General features: G+C 40.1%; 3 protein-coding genes across 3 annotated transcripts; 2 read left to right on the plus strand and 1 right to left on the minus strand.

Moving 5' to 3' along the window:
• The first annotated feature begins 1,061 nt into the window (after positions 1-1,061).
• LOC120449870 (methylenetetrahydrofolate reductase 1) lies at positions 1,062-2,352 on the plus strand. Its single transcript, XM_039632529.2, has 3 exons — positions 1,062-1,622; positions 1,709-1,809; positions 1,868-2,352. Exons 1-3 carry the CDS (start codon positions 1,109-1,111, stop codon positions 2,288-2,290), a joined length of 1,038 nt encoding a protein of 345 aa, XP_039488463.1. The 5' UTR covers positions 1,062-1,108; the 3' UTR covers positions 2,291-2,352.
• An 8,642-nt stretch (positions 2,353-10,994) lies between these two features.
• LOC120448528 (androgen-induced gene 1 protein) lies at positions 10,995-11,928 on the minus strand. Its single transcript, XM_039630567.1, has one exon. It carries the CDS (start codon positions 11,891-11,893, stop codon positions 11,204-11,206), a length of 690 nt encoding a protein of 229 aa, XP_039486501.1. The 5' UTR covers positions 11,894-11,928; the 3' UTR covers positions 10,995-11,203.
• A 9,818-nt stretch (positions 11,929-21,746) lies between these two features.
• LOC120450057 lies at positions 21,747-23,182 on the plus strand. Its single transcript, XM_039632814.2, has 2 exons — positions 21,747-22,334; positions 22,389-23,182. The coding sequence occupies exons 1-2, from the start codon at positions 21,954-21,956 to the stop codon at positions 23,076-23,078; spliced, it is 1,071 nt and encodes a 356-aa protein (XP_039488748.1). The 5' UTR covers positions 21,747-21,953; the 3' UTR covers positions 23,079-23,182.
• Positions 23,183-26,489: the final 3,307 nt, after the last annotated feature.

Raw genomic sequence — 26,489 nt, forward strand, 5'->3', positions numbered from 1 at the left:
AAAAATACTTGTCGTTGCGCTTGGAAAATCTAAGATATGTGCATGTTTTACTTCTCGATATAAAATTATTTCCAGCATATTTCCTCTGTCACATTTATGTGTTTCCTCTTAGTATTATGGACCAAAACGAAACGATGCTTCCCCCCAAAAACGATTTCATTTTTCCCGATTTAAATATAGAACGGCCTTCCAGCAAAACTAAGAACAGGTTCCGTGCTGCACCCGCACACACATGTTTACAGGCCAAACTAATTTTAGGTTCCATCCCAGGCGACGGATGCATTTGAAGGTCTCCATCCTTCATCCAGTGCAGCTGCATGAGATCTTTAATTGGACGGCGTTGGCAGCGATTGCCCCGAATGCCCCGAATTAGAGGGCATTCTCTTCTTCAACAGGGGAAGTTGAAAAGGGTTGGCTGCGATCCAGTCCCGATTCCCACGCACCCAAAAAAGTCGGTGTATGGGGCAAATAAGAGATTTTTGAAATGGTTCTGCAATTGTTCTCAACAATCACACAATCCTCTTTTGTTAACTTTTCCTATAAGAGGGGATTAGTTTAAAAGTCCGCAATTGTTGCTAAAATCTATTGGTTTCCTAAGTACTAGTTTTGCTTAGATTTCAACTCAATTTATGTGGAATTTTTCGAGCAAAGTGTAAGTTCTTAACAAATTCTAATCTTTTCTAATTCAGAAAAATCTAATAGTTCTTTTAGTGACACTTCAGTCTTAACAGCTGTGCGTTCTTTTCATTAATTATTTTACTAAATACACAATTACACAAACACTCAATTTGAGCTGTGACTTTTACCCAAGTTAAAAAATATATACTAAATTGCTGTATCTATAATCTATAATCATGCAATATTGAGTGACTCATTTGTCATATGGGAATATGACTATATCGACTTTGTCAAATCAATAATGAACTTAAGAAAAGGGTATTCCCACATTCGCTCACCGAATCCAGCAGTTTCGTATCTGTTAGAAACCTTGTTTCTATAAACTGAGATTGAGATAGATTGCCCACCGATCGATGATAACCCGTCTGGCAAATGACAACAGCCGGCAGTTTTAGTTGTTCCGCCGCCGAGCGAGCGAGCGTCCAAATCGATGCATGCGATTCAAGTGCCCGCCGGAGGTTCCCCGCTCCCCGCCGTCGCCACCACCTACATACCCTGCGTGACCTTTGCCCCCGGCCAGAATGAATCCGGCATGGCGGAGCAGCGGATAGGCACACTCATGGCGGAGCGGACAGCCCAGCGGCGCCTCTTCTACGGCATGGAGGTGCTGGCCAGCGGACCTGGTGGCCGGCCAACCTGTCTGGACTTCCATCACTTCCTGCCGCTGCTGCCCACCTTCGTGAGCGTCGTCTGGCTGGGCCAGCGTTACTGGGACGTGGAGCCAGTGGGTCAGGTGGAGAGCCTACAGCTGGCCCAGCACCTGGCCACACGCATTCCCGTGCTGCCACACGTGTCCGCCTATCGCATGAGCAGGCAGCGATTGGATCAGTTTCTGGAACTCAACTTCAGCAGTCTGCTGGCGGTGCGAGGGGATCAGGTGCACGAGGAGCAGGACTTCCTGATCAGCCAGCCCATGGTGGAGCAGTCGAGGCGGCAGCGAGGTGGTAAGCTATCTAACTATCTATTTGCAATGAAAATATAGTTCTTTCCCTAAAAATAATCACTAATTATACTCTTACAATCAACTAAGAAAACATTTCAGTCTGTGTGCCTGGATATCCAGAGGGATACACTAGTCTGGGCGACATACCCCAAAATTCAGCTAAGAACATGCTGTTTCTGAAGGCCAAGGTGAGTTTTTACTTGTACTAACTCATAGTTTAGCTATTGTATCTTTATATGTTAATAGATTGATGCTGGAGCGGATTGCATTATCACGCAGATTTGCTACCGACCCGAGGTCATAGTGCAGTTTGTGAAGGACTGCCGAGCAGCTGGCATCGCGGTGCCCATTGTTGTGGGCCTGATGTCGCATGAATCCTTTCGCTCCTACTCGATGATCGAGCAAATAGCCGGCGTCCAGCTGCCGAATGATTTGCGAGCGGAACTCGATCAGCTGCACAGTGCGCATGTGAAGGATATGAAGTCTGACCAGGATCTGATAAGAAGGTTCTTTGTTGACCTCACAGTCCGCACTGTGCGTCATGTTTTGGATGCCGATGTGGGGATCTGGGGCTTCCACTTCTTCACACTCAACCGCTTCAAGCCCGTTCAAGCTGTGCTTCAGGAACTGCGAGATCTGAATCTGTTAAAGGATTTGGAAAAGGAATAAGAAAGGCTCTGCAGCTCACATTAATAAATTTGCAAAATATTTGGGACTCCATTACCCTTGTACATCTTTCATAGCTCTCTGTTTTTAAATAGATTTCAGCAGAGGGTGGCTTTCTATTCCATTTGCCAGGATCCCCGCAGCTTGCAGCTCCACAAAGTGCGTGCCACCCCTTTCGCTTGACCATGGACAAGCTGCAGTGGAAGAGTAACCAATGATGCGACTGACATGCCTAATGACCAGTGTTCGAGGTCTGCAGCTGGCCAAAATCGGTGTGTGATGAATGGATTGGGCAAACCCTTCCACATCCACCTCCCCTTCATCTTTCATATGCGAAAATTTTGCAGCTCCGGTGCGTCATCAACGTCAGTCAATGTGACAGGCGCTTCAAATCGCAGACCAAGAAGTGCGTAGATACTTCTGGATGCTTCTCATCCGGAATAATAGAACTGTTGCGTCATCGCACCTTCCATCGGGACTTGCCATTTGGCATCAGAGGGTTGCCGCCCCTTCCCTTCCCTTCCCTTCCCTTCCCTTCCCTTCCCTTTTGCCTTCCCAGTTCACAAAGACGCACTGAAAGGTCCTTTTTGACAAAAGCAACATTTGACATTCGTAACTTGCGGTTGATCGGCCATGGATAAGGGATAAGTGCTAGCGGTCACACATAGAAAAAAGTTATGATGCTAAAATAAAACAGAAAGGGTTAAAAATTAATAATAAAAAAATTTTTAACTAAAAATATAAAATATTAATAAGAAATTAGTCTTCAATTTCAAAAGAAGTGTATATACATCTTATATAAAACGAAGACTTCTTTTTTCTTTAAAAATACTTTTTAATTTATGTTTCAAGAGATCGCACAGAAACTAAATAACTACACAAGTACTAGAGGAATTTCCGCTTCTAGCTACCTGATATTTCTCAGTGCACTTCCAAGGGGTTGACTTTCACCGGCAGCCCCCAGATGACACACACAGATGGAATCGGGGCTAAAAGGTTGTGCCACCGCTTCAAATCCGACGCCTGCTTCTTATTTTCGCTTATTTTCGTTTATTTGCGCTTATTTTCGCAGCTGTCGACTGGGCCTGAAAAATGATTTGCGAATGCGAATTTGCTTCCTTTTCTTCCGGCTCTTGGATTGAGTTTCTCGACGCCAAGGGGGGTTGGGGTGTGGGGTGGAGTGTAACTCCGCTTTGCAATTATTTATCGGCAATTAAGCCAAACAAATGACGCCGTTAGAATGGACAATGCGCACATTGCGCATACGCCATGTCTGTCATTCAACATAACTCTTGGGATTTTCGCTTCGTTTTGCCGGCTTTCTGTGTGATTTGAACTTTAAATTTGGCGAGTGCTTTAAATAAAGAAAGAAAGTCTTGCGATGGAGAAACAAATAGTATGTACACTGTAAGCTTGTAATACTTTAAATGCATTATTTAATGTGGATATTAGTACACATGCTGTGTCATTTGCTTAATAAGTATATATTTTTTCAAATTTTTATTAAATGTGTATTACTTTTATTTTTCTTATTTTTTAGATTTTGCTTGCCCCACTGTTTGCGGCAAAAAGTGTATCTGGGGAATACGCTCGGATCGATCGGAGAAATGCAATTTGTGGGGCTCATTTGTTTGCCTTTTCTTGGCCCCCTTTTGTTTGGCCGTTTCTTGATTTGCCATGCGTCGTTTAATTTTATTTCAAAACAAATAAGCGGAAAATGGGGGAAATCTGCGATAAATGAAACCAAACAGCAAGCCTATAAATCGGTGTATGCTTGCAGCCAAAGAAAAGCAAAAGATCAGCAAGCAGAGTGAAAAAGATTGCCATTTGTGGAAGAAATGTCTTACGACTCTGAGATATCCTATATTTTAGTTTGTAACAACCTAATATATTTCATAATTTAAAAAATTTTTATTTGATTTTATTTTTAAATTTATAAAACAGTCGGATCGATCATATATTTAAATCTATTTATTGCGATCGGTTCAATATACTGTTGTAAAAAGTGGAGAAGAGATCAAGATACAACAAAATTAAAAAAAAAAAAAAAACCGGACGGTCACGTTTCTCTGCCGCAGTCGCAGTCACAGCCGGCAGAGGCAGCAGCAGCGGCAGAGGAAGAAACAGCGATCAGCTGGCTGAACTCAGTTCAATTTCAATTTTTCACAGCTGATATTGCTCTCTCTCACTCTTTTCTAGCTTTTTTTGTACCGCGCTAAAGAGAGTTTTAACTACTCAAATGAATGAAATAAGATCGCAAAGCTAAGTATTCAAAACTAAAACCGTTTTATATAAAATATTATTTCATTCCGATTATTATTATATAGAAAATTATGATCTTGAATATTTTCTGTACCAATAATATATTATTATATTCAAACAAGACTTGGCACATAGTTCTTGAGTTCTGAGAACTAAGAGTTCAGCTTTCTCTTGAGTGATCGCGTTTTAAGAGAGTCAAAAAACCGAGTGAAAGAGATTCAATTTTCTCACTCAATTGCTCTTAAACATAGCGTGAAGATCACTCAAGAGAAATGCAAAGAGAGTGGAGTGAAATATAAAGGGTGAATATAATTACACGTACCTAAGAGTAGAACTATAGATATGTATTTAGATATTTAACCATTCTACACTTTAAAAGAACTTTAGGCTTTATATTAAAACACATTATTCGCCAACATTATTTTGTGAAGTAGAGAGCATTACTAACTTATGTAGTTTCTGTTTAAAATAGTTATGACTTTAAAATATATCACAATCCTCCTCTGTCATTTCAAATAATTTTATATGTCAAACAAAATTAATTACTAGACCGGAGGTTATTCTTCATTGATCACTGTAAAATATTTGTATTTTGTCTTGAACATTTTGCACTAGAAGCGACACCGGCAACATTGCTAATTTGCGACCTGCCCCACCGCAATTTGCATACTCCGTGTGCGTGTTCGTGTGCGCACTAAATTCGCATTCGTAGATACAGATACATTTGCAGATACATTCGCAGATACACGAACGGAACGCATGCAAAGGGGAAAAGCTCAGGCAAAATTTATGGCAAATTGTAACAATTTTTAATTAAATTGCAGCAAGAGCAACATAAGGAAAGTGCCACACACACGAACGCCGAGTAATGAGACTCTGGAAAATCGGGTTTATCTGCAAACTCCACGTCAGTTGCTATGCGGAAAATTTAAGTTTGTTAATTTGGCGGTTAATTACCTCATATATTAATAGTTTTTTCTTTTAGTTTTGTAATTAAAAATATTATTAAAATATATATGCCTTATAAATAATAACTAGTATATTTTGTAATAAGGCTGTCGACTTTAAATAAATAAATGGTAACTTATGGTTTTCAGCAGGAGAAAAGAAAACACATGTAAAGATTTAACTAGATATATACAGAAGTATTTATATGTACGGGCACTTGTCCGGCAGAAAAGTGTGGATATTCCGGGGGCAATATTTACCTTCTGGGGAACGAGACACGCACACATGTTCCGTTTGGCGGTATAATTTATGGCCAGACTCAAGAGCGATCAAAAATAAAATGATTATTTTCAGAAGGAAGCAACAGAAATAATAAAATCGAAGCGCTACGCAAATTATAAACAAACGTCAACGAAGAGTCAGCTACGAAAACATCAACAAGCTACGTAAGCAGCCCCAAAATGAGATCCTATAATATCAATTAGGATATACCGTGGAAAAGCAAGGTGAAGGCCGTTGCCTTCAAAATCTTAAAGCATATTTTAATTACCTGCCAATATCTCATAAACCTACTGTATTATACAAATGAGAGTGTGAGAACATGAAATGAATGCCAAGAACGCAGCTGTGAGTGTACAACAAAATAGGTACTATACTAATGAGCATAAAAAGAATTAACAAATTTGAAATTTGTCACATTATAAAATAGCATTCGCTGCAGCCCAATATGCCCCATTTACATAGGTACATAGGTTTAAGGCAAGCAGAACACGATTGCAGTGTGCCTTTTGATCTTTTTTCTCTGCTGCGCGGCACTGCTGCATCTCACGGATAGTCAGAAAGTCGGATTGTCGGATGCCCAGATACTTGGGTGTATGTACATACGTATTTGTAGGATATGAAAGGGGGCAGAGTTGTGTGTGGCCTGTCAGCGGCGGAATTGGTGGAGGAGATGCGGCGAAGTGAAAGACGTCCGCAGAATTGGCAAACATAAAACGCAGGCGGCAGGCCAAATCGGAAGCTGCACTGAAATCCAAATGAGTGAAGAGGAAATCTCGACCGAACTGGCGAATCGTAAATTGAATTTGGCATTCGGATCGTCCATTAGCTTTTCACACAGTCTCTGACGCAATTCGCACCCGTTGCCACCAGTAGTGTGCCATATACATAGCTTTCGCTTTGGGTTAAGAAGCTGGGTCGAAATGATTGTGCAGCGAGAACAGCTGCTTTGCCAAAATAATGGCTTTTCATATGGGCATAGACAACAAATGGAAAAGGTACCGCTTTTAGAAAGTTGGTATATTCCCTATTCATCTCGCTTGTTCCACTTGAAATGCTTAGTATTCTCCACTCAAAATGTTATATCTTTTTGCGATGCTATCATGGGATTGTACCAGATTTATATGGGCATGTCCTTGATGATCGTTTTAATAAGCCTCTTGAATTCTGAAAAATAGCTAACATTTTTTTGCCATTTCAAGCGGAAACTGCAAGTCAGAAAATACAGCTTGCTGCTCAATATCGCAATGGGAATCGCCCATTATAAAATTGTAATTTCATTTCATTTTGCCGCCTTGCGCGCTTACGTAAGCCCCATTATATTTCCCCTAACAACACAATATTAGGAGGTGCAGCCTAGAGATGTAACTAGAATTATAAAGCCATAAAGAGATCGTAAAATAAAGATTGTTTTGGAAATGTGACTATTAAACACTTTACCCTTTAAATTTTGTTTAATGCGTAAATGTGTTTATTTCTTTAAACAATATTCTAGCAGAGCATAAGTTAGTTTATATACATTTTAAAGTTCTTTCTTACGAAACATGAATTAAATACATTTAGTATATGTTAAAATCATCAGTTATAATAAATGTCTAGCTACGGAGTTCCAGGAAATACAGGATCTTTAAGCCTAACTTTTTTGCAAGCCTATGAAAAGTGACATAGGTTTTAAATGAAAACCATGCACATCTCTAGGACCACCAAAGAGGGGTTTTCAGTCGGTTGGAGGGGCAAAACGACATTTGTGCCGCCTTTTTGCCTGCAATTACACGGCCAGCAGCTAACTGCAAAAGTGCTAGAGAAAATACAACAAAAAAAGGCAGCAACAAACGCTAAAATAAAATCGCGCCAGACAAACTGACGGCACCGTGTGATTTTATACCCGCTGCGGTTGAACTGCCATGCATGGGCGTAGAAAGGGGTCTGTAATAATACAGAATGTAGCCTTTAAAATATAAATTAAAAAAAACAAAGACTTTACAATCATAATAAATTTTTAAAAAAAATTTTAAATGTCACAAAGGCGAACATAGATTCATTGTGGGCACGCCCATGTGGGCATTAAATGGCGGTCTGTAATAAAGAAAATTGTACAGCATGTCAATAACGAACATATGCCCTACGAGAAATATTGGCAACGTGGAATACGCAAATGATGTTGCATTTTAATTGCTGACTTACTGACTTTATTCCAGTTCTGTGAAACTGTTGTACTGCGTCCTTTTGACATTTATTTGTATTCGCATGACGCATTTTTAAAGAGCTTTAAATGCAATAAATGAAAAGTTCTATTTTGTTAAAGCAAGCGATAAATAATATATATATTTGTAATATTTAATTAAAATATCATGGATTATACGAGTACTTTGGCTTAGTAATTACATTAAATGAGAAGCTCACAAACAAAAAAACTAGGGCATTTTATCTTCGACTTGTGTTAAGCTATAAAAATCGGTCGGCAGAGCGATCAGATAGAGATCCGTGCAATTGCAGGCCAGATCGTGGCACTTTTCACAACATCGCATGATTGATGATTAGTCATCGACCGGTTCCTCGATTGTCGGTCGCCCAGCAACAGCGACTGCGACAGCACGCGAGTTGAAGGTTCGGCGGATGGGTGATTATCTGAGCCACCGCTCTGGCCTGGCCAGAAAGTACTGTTACTCACCAGTAACCAGTCACCAGTCACCAGTCACTAGTCAGCAGTTACCAGTCAGCAAACAGCAAACAGCGGTCACCACAATGCCCACAGCGATTTCAAATCGATGTTCGGCTGGCCACAGTCTAGAGTCGAACTTTTGCCACAATTATCATGAGAGCAAAAAAGAATCAAAATAAAGAAATTGCCAGCAAATTTTCTGTCTACAGATAAGTGATCAGATAATGATGATGATCGCCAGTAGATATAGCATATATTTTTAGAAACTCTGTAAAGATCTGCTTATTCCATCTTGTAATATTAAAATCAGACTTTAAATTCATGCAGCACTTTGAAATAACTTATTTAAATTTGTAATTTGCTTTCATATATGGATGAGTGTACCAGCGGCGCCCACGTCATGGTGTTTGGTGATTGGTGATTGGGAGTGACGCCTGGTTTCCTTATCGATCCTTCCGGACATGTGTCTCTATAGGGAGGGATTCCTTTGACGTCGCCGCCGACCTATGAACCGCACGTGTCGACGTCCGATTTTCCGTTCTACGTCACGGTTTCTTAATATTCCTATATTCTTATGCCTTTTCAATGGCGACAACGTGTCCCATTGCCATATGATAGCCTACGTGACGTCTGCTGCAACGTGTGGCGATCAATTGACCAAGTTGAGAAATTGTACTTTATTCTAATTATTGTATAGCCAGCAATGAATGAGTAACTAAAACTTGACTCATGCGTGGAACTAAATGGGATCTTCACCACGTTACATTCAACCAAACAGATCATTCCTTCAATCCTTAACAGTTCATTAATTAGGTTTCAAAAGTAGACTAACTTAAAGCCTTTCACATTTAAAAGTAAAGTTTATAGTGCATTAGGTAAATTCTGAAATTGAGAAAGTTTATAGAAGTTTTCTGAAAATATATCCAGTTTCTAGAACTACAAAACTTTGCAATGTAGCAAAAATAACAAACTGAAGTGGACTTCAAGTATCGCCGTCTAAAGCAAGACACGATACAAGTAATTAAACAATTGCAGTCCAATTGATACATACGCTCATTAATTAAATTAAATTGTGAAGGAGCAACAAACAATGCACGCGAATGCGATGACTGATGTGAGAAGTTCGCACTGAAAGAAAAAACTACGAAAACTACCATGCTGTTTACACAAATTTTATTATTGATTTAAACAATACTAATTCGATTGTTAAAATGTCTTACTCCGTTCTAAAAATTTCGTAAAATTCTAGATTCCTTGGAATTTGAACTATAGTTTCTCGCAGTGCATCGCAGTGTGCACCACGAGGAGCTCAATCAATCAGACCAATTAGTTTTAATGGCCCATTGCCCAGCGGAGTCGGCAGACGTCTCAGCAATTAAAGCCAGTTTTCCGCCAAATTGGAGCTCCTTCAGCAACTGTATTCCTAGTTGTGTTTAGGGAAACTTTGAATTTAATTGAAAATGTACCCTTCCTAACTTTTTGGCACGTCTATAATATATGCATATAATATTAGTCACCATTTAAGCCACCATTTAAGCCACCATTTCAAGCCGTTTTTAGCTGTCGTTGACCTTGGTTAGTATGCATCAACGATCTTCAAACGTGCTACTCCCGAAAATTGATCAAACAATTCAGCAGCTGTTCGCGTGTGCTAATCGAAATTTAACGGCTTGTCAACAATGCGGCTTCTGTTCAGCCTCAGTTAATATGAAGGTTTATTACCTTTTTAATAAACTCGTAATCTAAATAACTTTTTTAGAAACAAGTTTGTTGGGCAGCTGGATAGAAATTAAATTATCTAAATGATTTCTGCTTAAGGTAGAGCTTACTATTGCTTCTCAAAAGCTAGTGAATATTATAAATGTATCTTTAGTTGTATAATTTTGAAGTAATATCTATATATAAAACTAGACATCTAATAAATATATATTTGCACAACTTTACTCAATCCAATTTCATGCATTTCATTAAGCAAATTGTACTATTGAGGCAAACCTATTTAAATGTGCTAGTACCATAAGTGTTATCCCAAGAACTGAAGTAATACAAATTCATGAAGCAATAATTTAGTTATTTGCCAATAATAGCATACAACCAGAAGAATAGAAATGTACACAACAAGACCGCCTTTAGTGAACACAAACGACTGAATGACAGAAATGGGCTGTTACCCATCTGCCTTTGCAGCAAACAATGGCAAACTGTGCCTTTCTTCCATGAGTTTCGCCTTGCGGAGATCACTTTCGAAATATTGGCACAAGTGGTGTCCTGGAATATTCGAAATCGGAGCCCATGTCCCAGGCAAACCGGAACCTCCCGCTGAAAGGATTGAGTAAAACAAAGGATCAGTTTTCCAGAATCAGCTGGCAGCTGTAATTTCCGCACGTGACTATCATATATAGAATGACTATGAATGTGAATAACTTGGAATCCATATGAATTGCGCCGCTTAGCAGCTGGTTTTCGATGATGAACGCATTTGAAAACCATAGTAATATATTCAGACCTATTTCCGGTTTGGTTTTGTAATGAAAAATCATGAAAAATGCGACTGACTTGTATCGGTAAATTTGTTTTATTACTTCCATATTGAACTTAATGGTTTCTACAAAAATGTTTATATTTTATTACTTTGTCTTTGTACGATTTGAATAGTCACATAGCTTGGCTTTCCTTAGTATTAATATTTCTTTTAATAAATTTTCATTAAGAAGCATACAACTACGTTCTTAGCCTTAAATTATCAGATGAACATCGTTACCATTTCACCTGTGAGGGCCAGCATTTCTGTGACACAAGACAAGATTAACTCGCTCACCAAGGAGATAGTAAACGAATCCGAGGACCATGATGAGGACGAAGAAAAGGACTCTCAGCTGCCAGGCGATGCCGCCAAGAAAGGGATACACCCAGATGCCGGTCCTGAACCACACGATGTGTATCCACACCAGGTATCCCACCATGAAGGCACCCAGTCCAGTCAATCCTCGCCTGCGTTCCGGATATCGATGTCGTGTGATCCCGAGCTCCACAATGGCGTAGATCACGACAAAGGTGTGCATGGTGTGGTTCAGCCAATTGGGATAGACCAAGTCCAGCAGCACAGGATATATCGATTCCCGATCGATGGCAAACAGTGTCCAAAAGGTTAAACCCACTGTGAGCGACAGCGGTATGGCAAAGCTGGCGAAGATGTAGTCCCGCAGCTTCCGCAGCGATCTCAGGCGCAGGAGGTCAAAGGTCAGCGCCAGTGCATAGTAGCCCAACTGCAACAGGCCGCCCAGAAAGGTCATGTACTTGAACTTGCCCCCAATCGGTGGCTCCAGCCGCAGGGTCACCGCCACCTGTGGCAACTGGGCATACCGCCAGTCGAAGTAGATGGCATAGCCCAGGTGCACGGTGGCGAGCAGGTGGAACAACAGGCGAGCCCTGCTCCACAAGTTAAGTCGCTCCATTTCCGGATGGATACTAACGCGTTCGTCGGTCGATGGAGCTATGCCAAAGTGGTGCCAATCGATCCGGCATAGGGAAATGCTCTATAACCGAAACGGTTTCGCTGGAAATGGCAGTAGAATAGTGATGCCAAATGCAGCTTTTTCTATATTAAACTGGGTAGGAAGACTAAATTATATCCATTGAAATAGGAAATAAATGAAGCATAATGAAATCAGAACATATACCTTATATATGTATTCTTTTCAATAAATAATTTGAGGGAGTTTTAGGTAACTTACAGATGAATTTGTGTTCGAAACGTATCAATTTCTTTGTTGGATTAATTATTGACCCACTGCGGCATCGAAGGGAAATGTGATGAGTATGGAAAATGGGGAGTTGGTCAATAAAACTACAGGGGTGCGACCTTGGACACAGCTGATTCATTTGGCCAGAGGTCCTCCAATTTCAGCACCAGATGTTGCGATGGGATGTGGAAGTAGAAGTGGAAGTGGAAAGGTCCACGAACCGCAGGCAATCAAATGTGTGTGTGTTCCGTAAATATTTGTTTGTTTTCCTTTGTCGGCGGTGCAGATCTCAGTGATAATTAGTCAGGCCCATCACCACCATATGTCCGTCGAAAAACCTAACGTAAATAGTTGAATTACCTTTTGCCAAATTCGATTCAGCCATCTGACGGGCAAACAATTTACTGATGTTTTTACCTTAAACTTTGACAGGGAACAGATAATTACTACTTATTCTATACAAAGGAAAATATATAGGTTACTTATTTCTAGGTTTGCTTAACAAACCAGGAAACTACAAATAATATCCTATTACCTTTGCTGAGTAAAAGTACCCTTTCAGGAACTTCAAGCCTCCTTCTCTATTTTTTAATAAGTTTAGCACACTTATCAATAGAAAACTTGTTCCAAAGTAAGTCGACATCTGTTTGATTAGTGGGTCTTTGCTCTACGAATTTGAGTCTGATAGTTAAATAGTGGTCTGTTACTATTTATAAATTCAATTTAAACGTCTGTCCATGGTGATAACCAAATGGACCTAAAAGCGAAAGGAGTCGCAAAAACCTAGGGCCGTGACGCGGGTTCGACTGCCTGCGAAATATTTACATATATACCATATAAGAACGATGTATGCCCATTTAATTATGAGCCGGACAGCCCAGACTAATTGGAGCAATGTTGTTAATTTTTTAAAGCCGTTGTCGAACACGTTTCGCTACGGTCATTGCGACAGAGTTATTTAAATATAGGCAGGCGTTTCTCGCCGATAATTTCGCACATTTTAAAGGGGTGCACGATATTTGACAGCCAAACATATGTATCAATCCCTTTAGGACCGAATGGTTATATGGTTTATATGGTTTCAGGCTGTTTAGCACTTGTAGAAACTCCGAAGGAGGTGTGTTGAGTCCAACTACACTATGAGAAATCTCTTGAGTTTCGGCAAAGAGTTCGTTTAATGCTGGAAGAGAACAAAGTGCTGGCGAAAATGAGCCAAACTCGCTTCACTCAAGAGAGGGGTTGCTAAAAGGTTTTGTTTTTCCCCCTTCTCTAGTCGGAATTCGACTTTAACTAAAGATTTTTTACGCGAATACCAAAATACATTGTTATTAATTGATGTTTAATTCACATACTTGACTGGGAAAATAAAAATGTTTAATTTACGTGGCATTAAGCAACATAAAATAGCTTGAATGAAGAATTGGCATAAAGTAAATGTATTAGTATTATATGATCATTTGAAAGATTAAATCCCATTTGAAACATTTGTTATAATTGTTGTTTAAATTAAGCCTAAACATGGTTATATGTATATGCTTTGTTTAACTTAAAGTTACTATTAGCAATATGTATGCCTAGGGCGTTTACGTGTTCTTGGAAACTTTCATTCCACTTCAAACGGAATACCTAAACAAATTGTTAAAGTTCTATATTTTGTGTGCCCTCAAAGTTTTAGATTCGTTACATAATTAATGTTGGATCATCTTTTCACCGTTCACCGGCTTTGTAAGCACTAACCCCAAAGAATTTGCCGCCTCTCTATAGAAATTTGGAAAGCCACCCAAAAAGTGCCGCATAATATATGTATGTATGTATGTATGTATAAGACAACTTGTAACACGACTTTGAGATTCAAATTCTGGGAGCAAAGTTCACCCAACCCTTTTTCTCTGGTCGCTAAGAATTTTCCCTAATGACTTAAACGCGGTAACCACTTAAACATTTACAGCGCATACGGTCCTGTTGTTCACTTCTCACCACCGAAGGTAAAAACCACGTTGCCCCATAACCACCCAACCACCCAACCACCCAACCACCCAACCACCTAACCAGCTAACCAACCATTTTCCATTCCCCCTACGGCACTTAAAGGTAAAGAGTCGCATTTTTGCGCAAATTTTCCCCGAAACCGCAAGTAGAAAACTCATTAGACGCAAAACGTTTTGGCGGAAAAGTAGGCTGGGAAATTGTACGATGGCATGGCATTCGCTGTGGGAGCAACTTTGCTGATCTACTTCTATGGCCATACACACTTGAGCTTGAGAAGGTGTATATACATATATGCCTAATATTGAGGAGGTTTCATATGTAAACTATAAATTCACTTCACCCGTTTAGTGACTGCAGTACATAAGCAAACTACAACACATGTGTACACTCGATACAATCATCTGAAAATATACATTTTATCATTTTATTGAATAATATAGGAGCTCTCCTCGTCTTCTACTTTTCCTTGCCGTTTGATAAAAACTCCGCCCACGATTTTTGCCGTGTGTGTATTCTGCAAATTTGTATCTTTTAAGAGGGCTCACGGTAATATTTGGATTGCGTGAACCTGTGTTTGCTTTCCAGTTGTATGAGGTTGGGTTTTGATCGGGATGGCAAATGCTTTTCAGACTGTGGGATTTGCCGACAGCATAGACACGTGTGTTGCCAAATAAATCCGCCATAAGCCCTTATTTTTGTTAAGCGAATTCAACTTATCCCTTTTTTGCATTCGAGTTCGCATACTTAAATTTCGGTCGGAAATATTTGAATTTCGGTTTTTTTTTTTTGGCCCACGGCACATGTCGCCTAATTCCGCAGTCAGGACATCACTTTGTAGTAACTTTCATGCAAATTATGTGCATACGCATTGTGGCATGTAAATAAATCCTCAATATTCAATGTGAATCCAATGTGAAAAATGTATTTTATTTACTTTGAAAGGAATTCACTTTAAAAATCCTAGTTGCAACACTAAAAGTTAAAATAAAAGTTAAAGACCAGTAATAATTACTATATATATACATTTTTATTTACTTCAGACATTTAATAAGCATTCGATGTCTCAAGGGAAATCGACATGCAGCTTAAATTAGTTTGGCACTGAGAGCCATCGCCGTCCAAGGAGCTTTGCAACAGACCTTCAAGGACCTGGCCAGAAGCCGGCTGCAGGATGCAGGATGCAGGATGGAGGCTGCAGCTCGCAAAGGTCAGCCCAAGGACAAACAGCCAGCAAGATGCACAAAAATCCAGCTTCCCTATTAAAATCGATATTTAGTGCCGCACGCAGTGATGCCAGAAACGAGAAGGAAACGAGGAAAATCCTGCAAAGGGACGTGCTCTGAATTAGGGATGGTCAGCTAGCTATTTTCCAGCCAACTTTTTAAAGTGAAAAAAAAACTTTTCTAGGATATATTCAATGTTTCGCAGCTTACGAAACAAAAATAAAACAGTTTTTAGATTTTTGTGTATATATTATGATATACATTCTGGTAAAATGTTTAATTTGTTTTTTAAAAAGTAGACAGCTAGTAGATTGCTATATAAATAAGTAAGCTTTTTTATGAGTAAGCTACTCTCGTATAATTTGTGCTTTTTTTCTATGACAACACTGAGCCGAATCTGGGGAATGGGGCGCGGTAAGAGTATTTGCATTAAATTATGCGACGAGCTGCGGAAATGTTTGGCATCAAATGAAGAAGGACTGCGGCTGCGGGTTGCGGGGGCAGATGGATGGAAAAGCCGAGATGGAGGAAAGCGTGGTATAGTACTGCGCACCGTTAAGTGCGGCGGAAGCAATTTCACTCTTCAGAACAGCGGAGAAAACCAAAAAGGGAAATACAAAAATACAAAAATTCAAGTAAAGCAGCCACGACATCGCAGGAACAAAACAAAAATGTAATAGAAATCCTTCAAACATCTGCGAACCGCTCACTTCACTTTGCTATGCGAGGAGCAGCCCCACAAAAACACACGGCATCCTTTGGTCCTGTATTTGAATACACACATGTATGTATGTATGTAGGTGTGTGTGTGTGCTTGTATGTATGATTGTGTGTGTGCGAGCATTTGTAATTGTTTCCTTTTTTGCTTTACGAGTTTTTCATGTATCGCACAATGTGTCACCGACCCATCCTCCAACTCGTCCACCATTTCACTAGCACAAAAATATTATCCTTCAAAATTTAAAAAAAATTTCTTTTTTAGCAGCATGCCTCTCAATTTAAGTGAGTTTTTAAATGTTGTTTCGTATTTAGATTTTTTCTTAAAGCTGTTTTTAGATTCTACTATATATAAATGTGATAAAAAATAGGTTTTTTTAAGTGTAGCTACGTACATCTGGCACTGCACTTTAATCGCTGTCATTAAGGCGGCACGTTGGGCGCCATTTACGTATTCATTCCACTTTACCCCACCGTTTGCCGGCTTTCAGAGTACAGTCCTTAAAAACTGGCAGGTTCCCGGTGCTTATTTTCGGACCTCTTCTATGAGAGCACATACATATAAATATAAAAGAAGCAACTTGGAATACTATTAAACAATAGAGTGAGTAAAATGTATAAAATATATAGAGAAATACATGAAATCTACTCCGACAAAGCAATCTATTTGTGTTAAGCTACTTATCTTGTTATACACGGAGTGTAATTTATTTTAAAAACTGGCGCTTTGGAAACAGAAAACACTGCTAGAACACAGATGTGACCTTTTGATGGGCTCTGTCAAAATAATTATGTTCATTTGCATGGCCAGGCTGTTCGTCATCTCCGGTGGTCATTACACCCTTTCTCGGTTGCCATCGGCAAGTAATACCCGCCTGATGACCAACCTCCCAACCTCCCAACCTTCCAACATCCCCATCAACCCAACATCCCACAGTATTCTAGAATCCCAGCATCCCAGCATTCCACCTTCCGTCCGCTCAGTTCCGGGTGGCATTAAAACAAATCGACATTTTTCGCCAAGAGTAAACTTTATGGGGCCATCGGTGGATATTGTCCTTTCGTCCCACCAGGACACTTGGGTATTCGGCTGTACTCCAGCAGCATTCAGCACGGGATTCAAGAGTGCTCGCCCAGCGGCGACAGCATTTTTCCTTTCGCTTATTAACATAATGACCAAGGAGATGAAAGGGACATAAGGCCAAATGGCCAAATGGCCAACGCAGGCAGGCAGTGAACCAAAGAGCTAGGAAAAGTTGTCAAATAAACCAGAGCAAAACGAAGCGAAGCGAGTGCTGCTCAGGCAATATTTCTACTCATTATGCTAATAAGTTCACACAAAACCAAGGCTGGCAAATCGAAATGGTTCCGTGGCAGTGGACACAAATCTCAGCTAAATCACTGATTTAAGGACTTAAAAATCCGGTTTTTGCTCCAGCAGAAAGTATTACTTGTATAGTATAGTATAGAAACTTTGAAATAGTGGAAACTACATAGTTGAGTTCCATTTCCCATTTCCATCTGGCCGTCGAATGTAGCAGCTGATCTTTGGCTCCCGATCTGCGTTCCACATGTTTTCACTTATAGCCACTATTTCCACATCCCTCTCGGATTGAAAAGCGGCAGCTGGCAACACATTTGCATTGGATTCTTTGCCGGAGGCTGATGTAACTACTGTTTATTGGACACAGGCCCCTGAATGATACATTTTATTAAACATTGTGACTTAAATTAAGCGGCCATGCTTTGGGTCATTGGGCGACGTGCACTGCGCAAAAACCTAGGTGCATAGAAAATATACTTAAATTCTTTACAAGGGATTATTAAGAAATATGTTGTCTTAAAGATAAAATAATTTCCAACAGTATTAAGCAATTTACAAAAATTTTTAAAATATTATATTTGAAATAAGAAATAATATGTTATATATATATTATATATTATATTATATTTTAATATATTTTATATTTTACATATTTTGTTATTGTGTACCCATTATAATGGAGAACACTTTAAAAATGTTTTATTCATTGCCTTCAACTCGATTCTAGCTATTTATTTCATGCTTTCTCCCTATCGAACCATTTTCGAAAATAACAAGTGCCTGAAGGGGACCTAATCTCCCCAAAGAATAATTAAAGTCCCCCCAAAGACCCCAAACATTTTCTGTTCCCCATTCCATATGAAACGCACTTGACTGTATCGTTTGTACAAGATCATTGTTCGTACTCCATTCGGGAATATTCATTACAAGCACCCCAAAAATCCATTCACACGAGTATAGAATCATTCAATCACATTAAAATGGTATTTTATTGTTATTATTTTATGGCCTTCTAAGGAGTATGAATATGATTACAATGACGCTGTAGTTGAAGAAGTAAATGGGTCCAAAACTAGCAGAAAAAACAAATAGCAAATAAGCAAGAGTCGTAGGTGCTTTTTCTGCCGGCTGGGATTAACTTGCCATGAATTTCAATTAGGCAAAAGGGTTTCAAATAGGCCAGTGGTTGAAGGGCTCTGCAAATGGTAACTCATTACGCAGGCAGACAAACCAGCGGATTTCGATTCCTATTCCGATTCGGATTCTATTCGCAGCGCAGAAGTTTTGAAAGTTCCAGGTTTCTTCCCAGCGAACCGAGGAGAATCCGCTTTGCTTTTGTGGGACGGGACAAAGAGCAGAACGAACAAACAAGTCCAGCGGTACTACTACTTGAAATAATAAACCATCGCAGATAAAGACGTCGGGGGAAAATAGTAGGCACAGCACAGCACAGCACAGCACAATAACAATATCCAAATATCTTAAGCCCAAGAACAACCAAACAGGGCATCCAGTTTTTCTAGCCCAACCTTTTTTAAATCAAAACAAACCAGCGTGGAATGAAGAAATCCAAGCTAAACGTAAACAACGCAGCGGACAAGGCGTTAAAAAAATCAAGAAAAAAAAAATAACCCGAGTATCTATAAAAAAAACTTAAGGGGAGTGCCTGGGGTGTACGGGCGGAATTGAGTGTGTGTAACTCCAGTAGTGGGCCTCACCACACTAAAAACAAAAAGCAAAAAACAACGAAAAAAAAAAAACTAAAAAGGCAAAAAATAAAAAGCAACCTCCGACAACCAGTTTGGCCAGTTTTGGCCTCTTCGCCTGCAATTTTCAGCTCTTTGCCTGCTTTTTGGTTCAGCACACAATAGCCCACAATCCGCAGATCTGCATCTCTTGGCGAAATGTCCCATAATAGTTTGCTAGTCTTCAAAACAATCTGATAGATAAATTAAGTTCGTGGTCTTGAGCAAAAAGTATCTACACAAAAGTGGTTCAAGTTTCAGACTTGAACTATTCTAAAGAGTGACAGGAACTTATAGTTTCTGAAATGTATTCCTTTTCATTTGCACTTATAATTGGTCTTATTATTTATAATAATTAGTATATATATTCAGTATAAAACTCAAACTTATTCATCTATTACTACGAAAGGCCAGCGCTCTAAGCAGGCATATACTTATGTTATAGTTTAGGATGGATGGAAAATTGTGTATGTCTAGCTGTTTTATAATAAGTACTTACTATGTTAATAATAAGTAGTACTAGCGAAATAATTTCTGATTCTGGAAAAAAGAGAATTAATTCGCTGGATAATAGAATAGATCGTAGGATAGCTATAACATATGGTAATCTTTTGTAGAAGCTAACTAATCATTATACTATGGTTCATTTCTTTAATACATCTTTAAAGCGGCACAGAAAATAAGAAAAGAGGGGGCGACTTAATTTATGCCTTAGCCACAATGGAGTACCGTCTAATGCCGATTGAAGTTGGTAATTTTCCATAAAGTTTCACTCACACCAGCGCAGCGGTTCGCTGGCAAAAACTTCACCGCTTTGCCAACAATTATAACAGCTGACTCAGCAGCTGACTGACGAACCAGACCGGGCCAAAACCAAACCCATCTTCAACCTCAACTTCAACTCGGAGCTGGGCTGTCAAAATCATATGGCAAGACCCGAAGTCATCTGAATGCCTCTTTATCCATCCGCAGAAGAGTTGGCATTTCGACTTTAAAACTGGGAAATAGATAGCTGCTTTTTAGATGATTACTTTAGGGTCCAAATTATAATTATATAATTATATATAATATATTTATTGCATAGCTTAGATGTTAACCAGAAAGAGCAATTTATTTACTTAATATTTTATTCATTTTTTTAAGCATTTGATAAGTAGTTAAGAAGCAAGCTAGCATATATTATGTTATCATACCCATCTTTTTGTTTCTTTCCAAATTAGAACAGAAGAACAGTAAGATTTAAAGCCACAAATATTCGGCATCACTGGATGGCGGTAAAAATCGGTTTTTAGAGCCAACTAACTCTTACCCTGCCCAAAAGCTTTCCCCCGTGTCACGTCATGTAGAGAGCATAATGGCACCCAAACTGCGATTGAGGGGCATCGAATGGGTGTAGGACAGGGTGGTGAGGGGGTGGGGTGCTTGGAGTAATTACCGGTGAACCCAACCGAACCGCAGCTCCAAGACAAAACTCCACAGCTCCAAGTGATCTCCGCCTGACAGCTGACGCTCGTACCCAGAGCGTTGACTGATTTATGAAGACACTTTTGCAAGTCGCCCAACTTGATTTTCATAAACCGTTACGGCACTGAGATTTTACATGTCTGTTGGGGGCAATTTGAAACAGTACGACCAACAAAATACCCTCACCTTTCATAGATACTCCAATGGAGAGCTTGTATTTATTATAAAGATATATACATATATCCTAGTATGAAAGAATTCAATTCAATGTTTAGGTAATGGTAATTGTTTCTTATTCAGAATTAATTTATACATATAATACATTATTCCCAATTTAAACTACTTAATAATTATGAAGTTCGTTTAAAACTCCACCCATATCATACTTCCCCAAATAATTCCCAGTTTACTTTAATATTTCTAAGTAATACATTCAGAAAGGGCATGTAAAAGTGACATTTGCCATAGACGGCTTCCTCAATTTTTGCCTATTGTTGGCATACTAATACTTACTGGTGTGTCCCGTACATTTGAGCCATGTTTGTTGCCAAGCACCAAAATAGCTGACTGCTTGGCTGGCTGATTGTCTGGCTGTCCACAGCTTTGTCTTGTCCCTGGCTGTCTTGTCTCTTCTCGACTTGACGTGACTTGGCTTGGATTGGTCTGGTCTGGTGGCTCTGTTGGCTTGGCTTACTTCGACTCTGCTCGGTTCAGTTAGGTTTGGTTGGTTTTGCTTTTGGTTTTGGTTTAGTTTGGTTTGGCTTGGTAACCATGATCGCTAGATCTTCCAGCTGCTTTCGAACGAACCATGATGGCCCAGTTGGTGTCTGGGTGCGGGGTTAATCACCGGCGTCGTAATGGTAATGATCGTGTTTGCTGCTCCAAATCAGCTGATTGCCAATGTCCGATAATGATGAGTAAGCGCTTTCAATCCGCTGACTTTTTGCTTTCAAATCGCTGCTTACGATCTGTTCTTGAGTCTGCAAATGGTTGGTAGCAATTGTAGCAATGAAACAGACTTAATTCAAAAGGGATTTCTAAGTTAATAAATAGTAATAGTAATGTAAGCAAAGATTATGTTGTGTAAAGACTAAATTGGGTTCTTTGATTAAACACTCAAAACTAGACAAAATGTAATACTCTTAGTTGTGTCAAACTAGATTCGTATTGTTGCACACACAAAAGACACAAACAGCAATAAACAAATTCCGAAGCTGCAGTCAAAAGTTCTTTTCTACCAAGTCGATCAAATTAACATAGTGTATTTATACGAGGCAAACATATACAAGACATATACATCATAAACTGCAATGCCGCACTCTGATCTGAATGGCCAGCGGTACCGCCTTCGGTTTCCACGTCATTGGAGATTCTATCAAGGACCCCAAGCCGGTGACTTTTTGGAGGAGGAGGAGGATCCCAAGCAAAGGGGCATCCTGCGAAGAACCAGCTGCCATCGTTACCGTGAACGACTTCGCTCCAATCGCCTATCACAGCTCCTCCATGGACTGTCCATCATGGCAACGGTGGCAGTGGTGGTCGTCCTGATGCTCTTCCTGGGCACAAAGCTGTCCACCGAGCAGATGGATTATTCCGCACCTGGAGAGGAAGGCCTCTGGTTGGGTTTCCTTCGGCTGCTGGGCTTGGAACAGGAGGATTATCTATCAGGGGATTTGTATATGCGTAGTAAAGTAAGCACTTTAGGCACTTTAGTCCATATGGTCTTTAAATTCTAACCTCCACAGGATGCTTTTTGCAGTCCCAAGGCTCTGGACTTGGGCAGGATCTTTCGCTACATGGGCAGGGTAGTCCTGAATCAGGAGCAGGCATTGGCTCGTATGGAGCGGGCACTGAGTGATTCGGGGCGTTTCCGGTCGGTGGCTTTACTGGGTCCGCCGGGCGTGGGAAAATCCCTGGCGGCAGATACCCTGCGCCAGTGTTTTCCCTGGCCTGGAAATGCACACTCCTACTCCTGGAGCACCCAAGTGCCGGATGGTGCAAGTAAGTTCCGGCTGATCAGGCAGTTTGCGGATGGACTTTCCGAGTGCGGTGTCAATCTGCTGATCATCGACAATCTGACGACCTGTGATCACGGCCTGGTGCCCATCTACAATCGCCTGATTATGGAACGCGAAGGCGAACCGAAGGGGAATCAAACGGTCCTGGTCATCTATGTTTTCAATCTGGAAACGAATCAGTACTGGGAGCAGTTCGAGTTGCTGCAGGTACTGCCGCCGGAGACCACCATTGTGAACTTTAGGTTCTTCGATGAGGATGATCTTGTGGATTGTCTGGCCAGTGAGTTGAAGAAGGAGCAGCTTGTGCTCAGCAGCGAGAAGCAGTCCTTTGTACTCCAGGAAGCCATGAAAACTGTCCAAAGCTCAGGATGCAAGCTCCTGCGACGGCTGATACTGCAAAATGGAGCAATAGCATAAAATTTATATCGTGTCTGGAACTCAACTCTTACCTATCGACATTAATACTTTTGCCTAAAAATGTAATAGCCGTATAATATTGCTTTTTTGCTGTTCACCTATAAACTATATATATTGAAACAAATTTAAAGTGATGTTAATCGGGTAATAAGTTGAATGGTTAACTATAATGTTTCTTAACTTAGGAATGCAATCAATATCAATTTTGAAATGCATTGCAAACGTGAATCTTTTCGGCGGACCCGCCTGCAAATTTTGAATTATGTGTCTCTCAGAATTGCAATGCAGATAATTATTTTAGCGTGAGACACACACAAGATGCATAAATAAAAGTACTGCACCCATTTATCAAAACAAAAAACTGGGAGAAAAATGCAAAGCAAACAAGCACCAAATTGCATTGCTGTAAAGCATGTTTTGTGTTTGCTTTTTGTAGAATTTTTAAACAATTTTTTCTGTTTGGCGAGCAAAACTTCTAGGCCGTCGAACGATGTCGTTGCCTTCAAATTGCTAGTTTGAGTGCCCTTCCTTACAGCATATAGATGACTTTACATGAATAATAATAAATGGAAGAAAAATTAGGTAGAAACAAAGATATAAAAACTTGTTATGCCATCATAGTAGAAGCTAATATTCAAATAAAAATATAGATTGTTAAAAAATAACAAATTATTTCATTTATTATAGAATATATAAATAATAACCTTGAAAAACTTATTGGTATCTGCTGAAACAGTACATGTTGGCATAATTATTTTTGTAAGATGTTGAGCTTAGGGTACTAACTAGTCGGCTATGCCCCGCAATCAACTTCTGTTGCAATGCAAAACGCACACGTTTTCGGCGCAGTGCGTTGCGCCTTTGCATCCGAAAGATACTTTGATGCGAGTGCTAAAGTGTGAGTGCGGTAGCAAGAGCCAACAACCGCATCGAGGCCATGTTGCACTGCAACAAAAGCAAATAAATAATAAACAGCTTAAGGGAAATGTTTTATACTTCCAGTTACTTATCTCATTACTCGTTTCTCTTGATTCAAGCTAATAGTAGATCTTTTCACAACTCCAAACTTGTTAATTTTGCTAGAAAGCGTATTTTGGTCGCATGTAAAAGCTTTGGCACTTAAATCACAACTGCCGAATATCAATGTCTTTCAGTATCACATATTTTTTGCAGTGCAGTGCAACGCTAAACGAAACGCAGCCAGCGGCTTTTGTAGTTCATGAACGGCCAGCGAACTCGGCGTTCAGCGTTATAATCAAATAAGATTCGACTGCTCAACAGTTCGTGGCAGTTCGACGGTGGAAAATGGCAGATAAAGGGGTTGGGAAAACCGAGGGGAGGGCTGTATCTGATATTTAGTTGTTTTTTTTTTTGTATTTAGCTTTTTTGCTGTAGACACTCGACTGGTCACGTAAGCAGCCATTTCAGCGGAGCGGTTTTAGTTTTGGTTGCAGTTACATAATCCGGCGATTGATTTAGTTTTTGGCCAGGCGGAAGATGGGAAATATTGGCTTGCACTTTGGGGAAAAAGCGAAGGACAATGTCAAAATCTATCCATTTAAGCACCACACAATTGAAAAGATGCCATAAAAGGTTGTAAACGGATACTATTAGCAGAGAATGTTTAATTCAATAAACTTTCGGTAGTAAAACTTCAATTTTCTCTTCCTTGTAAATATTTATGAAGCTCTTCAATTTGTGTATCTCCTTCCATTGTGTTAAGCTAAATTATAGTAGCACTCATGGCTGCCAGTTTTAATTGGTGGCCAAAGTGAGTTTGCATAAATCGGTCAGAGTGGTCAGGTTGGTGAACCGCATCGTGAAGTGAACGCTGTGCTGTGCTGTTGATCGATTGTTCCACTAAAGTGCAACCTAATATGGCAGCCTTGGTCTCGCAAAAAGCTAGACATGCGAAAGCGCCCAAAGTGCTGCAAATGAATCGCAGCTCAAATAAATTAAAGAAATGCAACAAGCCGACATTGTTAGCCTTCAGTTGGCTTCGATTGCAGCCACGTTGCATGAGGAGACAAAATAAATTAAAGAAAAGCCGACGACGAAGACAGAGTCGTCTACTCAGATTGGGATTGCGTCTCTTGGCATACAGTCTACAAAATTAAGAGGCACTAATCTAGAGAAAACTACACGATTTTCTAGTTGGAATTCATATTTTTTCCAAGTGTGGAACAGGACTTCGATGGCGACAATTGCACAGCAAACACAACTGACCCGGCCAGTGGAGACCAGACTGGGCCAAAAAGCAGACAGGTAAGTGGGTTTCCAGATGGGCTGCAATCAGCAGGCGACGGAGGAGAAAAGTTCTCAACTGGGCTGGGAAGAAAATCAGAAAATCAGAAAATCGGAGAAGGGAAAGCTGCCACTCTCTGCATCCGTATCCATGAGATACTCGGCCCATTTAGCCGCACAAAATGTTTCTAATCTGTGCCGCCGTTGACGCTGCCGATAAATACATCCCGTGCTGCTGCCTGTTCGCATTCCCATTTGTGCACAGCAAGAAATATTTCCAACTAAATTGAAGTAAGCCATAAAACTGTCAAAGGAAGCGGAGTTAAGAAGAGGCTTAGAATGTACTGTAGAATAACTGGTAATTTCGCACAGTGCAGTCCCATTCCCAGTCCCATTTCAATTGCCATTCCCATTCTCATCACATCGCAGCGCAGCAGCGTCTTCGTCTCCGTTCGTGTTGGCTAGATTAAATTTCAATTAACACTGTAGATAGTCAGTCGTACGCGTACACGCACAAATGTGCCAGCCAACATCCAACAGCCAACAGGCACAGAGAGTATCAGTTTTTCAATTAGATTTCGCATTAATTAAACGAACACAGCCAGCCAGGCAGCCAGAAGATGCTCGTTCGGTTTGCAAAATGATGGTACGTTGGCAGCCAAGCATCTGGAATCTAAATTAGCAGCATGCCTTTTTTCCACGCTTTTCCCGGCCATCGAAAACAATAAAAGTCTCGCCTACTAATTATAACTTGCTTTCATTGCGTACGTAGTTCTCTCGTTTGAAGCATCCCAGCAAATCATATATTTTCGGTTCTACATTTAAGTTAAATCCTTAACTGGCGGCTGGCTTGTGTCTCTAGTTAAAGCAAAGCTCGCATGTTACGTTTACCTCAACGTCCTACGAATTGACAACCCCGATGATTACATGTATTTGCTTATGGCATCAGAGACACGCACATAAAGCATAAATTATACACATAGTATACTCATTTGCTGCCAACAGTGATGCGCTATTGAAGTGGTCAAAACGGGCTTATACATTATTCAAAGTTAATTAAGTTTAAGCCTTTGCACAGCTGTTGAAAAAAGCTGCAAACTATGCTACAGATTTCTCATAAAACATATTTAATGCATTCATTTGATACCTATTTCAGTTAGTGTGTAG

The sequence above is a fragment of the Drosophila santomea genome, chromosome 3L (assembly GCF_016746245.2).
Source record: "Drosophila santomea strain STO CAGO 1482 chromosome 3L, Prin_Dsan_1.1, whole genome shotgun sequence".
NCBI classification, from domain to species: Eukaryota; Metazoa; Arthropoda; class Insecta; order Diptera; family Drosophilidae; genus Drosophila; species Drosophila santomea.

What these genes read in the sequence shown, in the direction of transcription:
- LOC120449870 (XM_039632529.2), top strand. Translation starts at nt 1,109, where the DNA reads ATGCATGCGATTCAAGTGCCCGCCGGAGGTTCCCCGCTCCCCGCCGTC. An exon ending in GTCGAGGCGGCAGCGAGGTG is followed by an intron (nt 1,623 to 1,708) that starts GTAAGCTATCTA and finishes CAATCAACTAAG; the next exon opens with AAAACATTTCAGTCTGTGTG. An exon ending in TGCTGTTTCTGAAGGCCAAG is followed by an intron (nt 1,810 to 1,867) that starts GTGAGTTTTTAC and finishes ATATGTTAATAG; the next exon opens with ATTGATGCTGGAGCGGATTG.
- LOC120448528 (XM_039630567.1), bottom strand. Translation starts at nt 11,893, where the DNA reads ATGGAGCGACTTAACTTGTGGAGCAGGGCTCGCCTGTTGTTCCACCTG.
- LOC120450057 (XM_039632814.2), top strand. Translation starts at nt 21,954, where the DNA reads ATGCCGCACTCTGATCTGAATGGCCAGCGGTACCGCCTTCGGTTTCCA. An exon ending in ATTTGTATATGCGTAGTAAA is followed by an intron (nt 22,335 to 22,388) that starts GTAAGCACTTTA and finishes TAACCTCCACAG; the next exon opens with GATGCTTTTTGCAGTCCCAA.